We start from the raw sequence: 4,353 nt of genomic DNA, 5'->3' as shown, positions 1-4,353 counted from the left end.
GGTCGGCAATATCCAGTTCCGGTATATCGATTCTATATATTAACAGAAACTAGTAAACGAAAAGCATTTCCCGTTTGCACTTAAATGTTATTACGCACATTTAATGGTCGAATACTTGATAGGGAATCGACTCTAGTGTCGTGGCCCACTGTACGTCGTCTACATGGTATTTGCGGTGTTGACAAAGCGCGTCATCTGAATATGGATGTGGACGTGGTGTTCGCAAACACCGTCCGTCTGTTCGGTCTGCATGTGCTGACCGATCAACGTGTGCGGAATACCATATCAATGAATAATTCGTCGGACGTCGATACGTACGTAACACATTGTTGTCAATGCAAAGTTCTAGTATTTGAATGGTGGAACTATTCGAATTATCTTCCGCATAATTACCTATGTATATATTTACGCGCATTATTAGCACCATCGGCAACATACTAATTAATAATATATTTATGGGAGAGCAATGGTCAAATGAATTAATATTTATTACACGTTAATGGACGCCATGTTGCCTCGTCGTCACAGCCGATCATATTCGAATCCGAAGTAATATGTTAAACAGAGATGTAGTTTATTACCGATCGCATTTCGAACCCTTTTAATTAAGGTAGGATGATCTGTATATAATTCATTTCTAACGTATAATGGCTTGGCTTAAATTTTAATAAATAGATTTGTTTGATTTGTACAGACCAATTGAAAACCGGTCCAATTTCAAGGTTGACACTGAAGTCAAAAAACTGTTGAAATTGTTACCACCAGTCGTTAAGAACGAAATTTATATACCTGAAATATTGCATTGACTGGCAAAATTAATTAGACTTTGAACTGGTATTTATGAATACTGTAAACTGGCATTAAATAATAAAATGTCGTTTTCGGATGTCGTTGGGATCAATAGGATTTAGTGATGTGACGTGAATATCAGTAAAGGTACGTAATTTGACTGTCAGGCTGAGGCATGAAGTGCTAACATTGTGGCCTGGTTCAATTCGAAAGCAATGCATAATACGCTCGTGTCGTTGGGTTCCATTAGCAATAGTCACATTCAAATGGAAATCTAAAAAAATAACAGAAATACAAAATGTATATTCGTCGATTACTAACCTCCTACCACTGATACATTACGTCCTCCTTATTTCCCTCTGCGATTTCCATTCTTAATTTATCTTCTCTTAGATCAAGAACGTTTAAAATTTCTTATAGTGCTTCATTTGAAAGTACAATACCTAATGATGTGAATTTGCGGCTATTAGCTCCGCATTGATGTCGATTTGAATTGTTAATTAGATATTATTAGATATTGTGGAGTAATAGTTAATATCGTAATGTCTCGAGAGTAGGATTTTCTATAGGTACACTGATTTTATGTAGTTGTGTATGTCATGGCCGATTTACTTGGTTAAGAACATCACATGCTGAAGATCTTCTTCATTTATATTAGAAAGAGTAAATCATATTTCGATTTGACATCAAGTTGTTGTCCCTCAAACAGAAAATAGATATAACGTTGGTATTTTCAAATCAAATTGAGCATTTAATGGTTCGAGCTATTAAACCGGTTTTGTTTACATCCGAGCCCATCAATATTGAATAGTGGTTAATTTAAATACATTTTATTGGCCCTGTCCGTTTTATTTTTGACACTTCCGGTGAGGAATGGTATTCATTACCATTTCAAATGGTCGCGAAATTTAAACAATGCACGACGACTCGTATCGACATCTTGTCTAAGCGTACTCTTTGTCTCGTCAACTTCAGCCCTACAATTTAACAGATAGTGGATCAGGGTTCACTGAACTGTTTACTATAATTACGTTGGTATAAATAATCGGAATATCGAATTCGAACATTTTTGAATGAAAAATTTATGCTAATTTCATACACGCCGCTCGCCTTCCGCATACATACATGCTTAGCTCGAAGCTTTTATTCGTCACATTATCATACTGACGATATTGGTACTTGGGGTTTGTTTCGATTGTCAATGGGCTAATAATCCAGCCGTTATACTAGTCGTCTCTAAACACAGACAATCTGTCATATGCCTATGGAAGAAACACAAATCAACCGTTTTAAAAATTTATGGAAACACACGAACAAGATGCTTCCGTTCTTCAAAAAGTTCCCAAAGAATAAATGTGGCATGTAAGTTGCCCACGGGAAACACCAGAGCTATAGATGTAGTATGTATTATCGATACTGGGGTACCGGCATACTTGTGCATTTCCATGCTCTTGCAATTCTGCGTTTCACACTAAACAAGAAAATTCCAACTGACGTCTGTCTGTGTGTGCAAGAAGACTACCTTGACTTCTATCTTCTATCTTGATTTGTGGACAAGGTGTTCGTTCTGGCGTTCGGTTGTCGTGCTCACACTCGTTGTTAACTATTCACCTCAGTTGGAAATGCACAAACGGTTTGCTCTCACATGTTAAACATCAATGCACTCTACTCTTGTCAATATGCGCATCCGAAAACGAACAGCGGATACCGGTCTGGGGTCTAATACACCTAGCTGGGCATGGTTAAACTAGCCATTACATCTTAAAGGCTTTCGATATGGACATTTCTCACAGTCCCAACAGTAGTTGCCTCTTGAATCAAATTTAGACATGGCTCAATTATGCCCTATACTGGTGTTCTGTTAAGATCATCGCCTGAGTATTAAAGTCATGGTGAACACACATTCAAAACTTCAAACATCTCTTAAAGTTCAAAATGAATGGCAAACAAATTTTGGTTAGCGAACATCAGGCAGAACGATAGACACACCGACTGACATACTCGCGTATAAATATCCACATCCAAGATCGTTTTGTGGCTTAAAAATAATATAACTGTGTGTGTGAATACCAGACGCCACAGTCTCTGGTAGTTTTCATTCTTTTCTTAAATACGGTGAGGGGTAGAAGTATTTGCCAGAACATTTAATGTCGAAGTGTGTTTGTTAATGTCATTGTTATCCAAGAATTTGGGCTTATACGTGAGTTTAGACGAACGCCCATGTTAGTGTTACTCTATCCAATCGATACAGTCTTCTGCTGCTGACTTCTTCCACGAAAAGTACATCTATCTAATATAGTTGTGAAGTAGACCAGTGATTCGACATTAGGCTCGAAGGAAGATGAATCAATGTTACACACTCACATTTCATTTGTTTCCATTTTAGAAATTTGTAACAAACACAATGGCCACCTACATGCGGGATTTCAACGAACGCTATGTTACGCTCTCCAAGGGAGTAGGTATGTATTTGCTGTGTGTTCGAAGTGCGGAATGCAAATAAAGGTATGGAATTAAAACATTCTATTGAAATCATTGCAGACGAAACCATTGACCGCTGGTTCCTGATGAGCTCTCCGGGCCCAGTATTTAGTATAGTGGCGGTGTATTTGCTATTTGTACTGAAAATCGGACCCACGTTCATGAAGAACCGTAAGCCATACCAACTGAAGAATATTATGATCGTGTACAACGCGTTCCAGGTGTGCTATTCGATATGGATGTGTCGCACGGTAAGTAACCCTAATGAGCTACTGCATTTGCCGTTAGCTAAGAAGAAACTGTTTCCATTCGCTTTGCAGTCGATCCGCGAAGGCCGTATTGCTGAAACACTAATGTCAAAAAAATGTGAAATTCATCGAACCCGCGAGCAAAGCCTCGCCCTATATTCGGGGGCTTGGTTCTATTTTTTCTCGAAAATCATCGATTTGTTGGACACCGTTTTCTTTGTGCTGCGTAAAAAGCAGAATCAGGTGACGTTCTTGCACGTCTATCATCACACCATCACCGCTTTGTTCTCGTGGATGTATCTGAAATATGCCCCCGGTGAGTATAATTAATGCGCTGCAATCCCATTCGTTTCCATGTACTAAGTTTGTGTTTCATGCAGGTGAACAAGGTGTTGTCATAGGAATCCTAAACTCCGGCGTCCACATTGTTATGTACTTTTACTACATGGTTGCCGCAATGGGTCCCCAATACCAGAAATACCTGTGGTGGAAAAAGTATATGACCAGCATTCAGTTGATCCAATTCGTCCTCATCATGGCCTACATGGTCACAATTGCCCTGAAGGGTTGCAACATGCCCAAGTCGCTGACATTCTTCTTCATAGCCAACACCATGATATTCCTCTACCTATTCGGCAACTTCTACAAACGTACCTACAAGACCAAGGATGGTGGAGCCACCAATGCTGCACTCCGCGCTGCCAATGGCTTAGGCTGTGTACCATCCAAGGCGTTTTTGTCGCAGGGCGACCAGATGAAACGACTAATCGACAGTAACAACAACACAATGAAATCTACCAAAGCTGAGTAGATCGAGTGCAAGGTTCCGGGGGGT

The 4,353-nt window shown here is 39.5% G+C and overlaps 1 protein-coding gene across 1 annotated transcript; it reads left to right on the top strand.

Moving 5' to 3' along the window:
* Positions 1 to 3,189: 3,189 nt before the first annotated feature.
* On the top strand, positions 3,190 to 4,353 carry LOC133325334 (elongation of very long chain fatty acids protein 7-like). The gene is made up of 4 exons (XM_061534120.1): positions 3,190 to 3,251; positions 3,331 to 3,521; positions 3,591 to 3,834; positions 3,899 to 4,353. The coding sequence occupies exons 1-4, from the start codon at positions 3,194 to 3,196 to the stop codon at positions 4,327 to 4,329; spliced, it is 924 nt and encodes a 307-aa protein (XP_061390104.1). The 5' UTR covers positions 3,190 to 3,193; the 3' UTR covers positions 4,330 to 4,353.

Source organism: Musca vetustissima, unplaced genomic scaffold (genome assembly GCF_032173495.1).
Source record: "Musca vetustissima isolate MV318-11 ecotype Yass unplaced genomic scaffold, APGP_CSIRO_Mvet_v1 utg470, whole genome shotgun sequence".
Classification (NCBI taxonomy): Eukaryota; Metazoa; Arthropoda; class Insecta; order Diptera; family Muscidae; genus Musca; species Musca vetustissima.
The sequence above is the reverse complement of the archived record's forward strand: the minus strand, read 5'-3'. Positions and strand labels throughout refer to the sequence as shown.

Bases quoted from the DNA above. Each gene is read 5' to 3' on its own strand.
- LOC133325334 (XM_061534120.1), top strand. From the start codon at position 3,194: ATGGCCACCTACATGCGGGATTTCAACGAACGCTATGTTACGCTCTCC. The intron at 3,252-3,330 runs GTATGTATTTGC...AAATCATTGCAG, and splicing joins TACGCTCTCCAAGGGAGTAG to ACGAAACCATTGACCGCTGG. The intron at 3,522-3,590 runs GTAAGTAACCCT...TTCGCTTTGCAG, and splicing joins CGATATGGATGTGTCGCACG to TCGATCCGCGAAGGCCGTAT.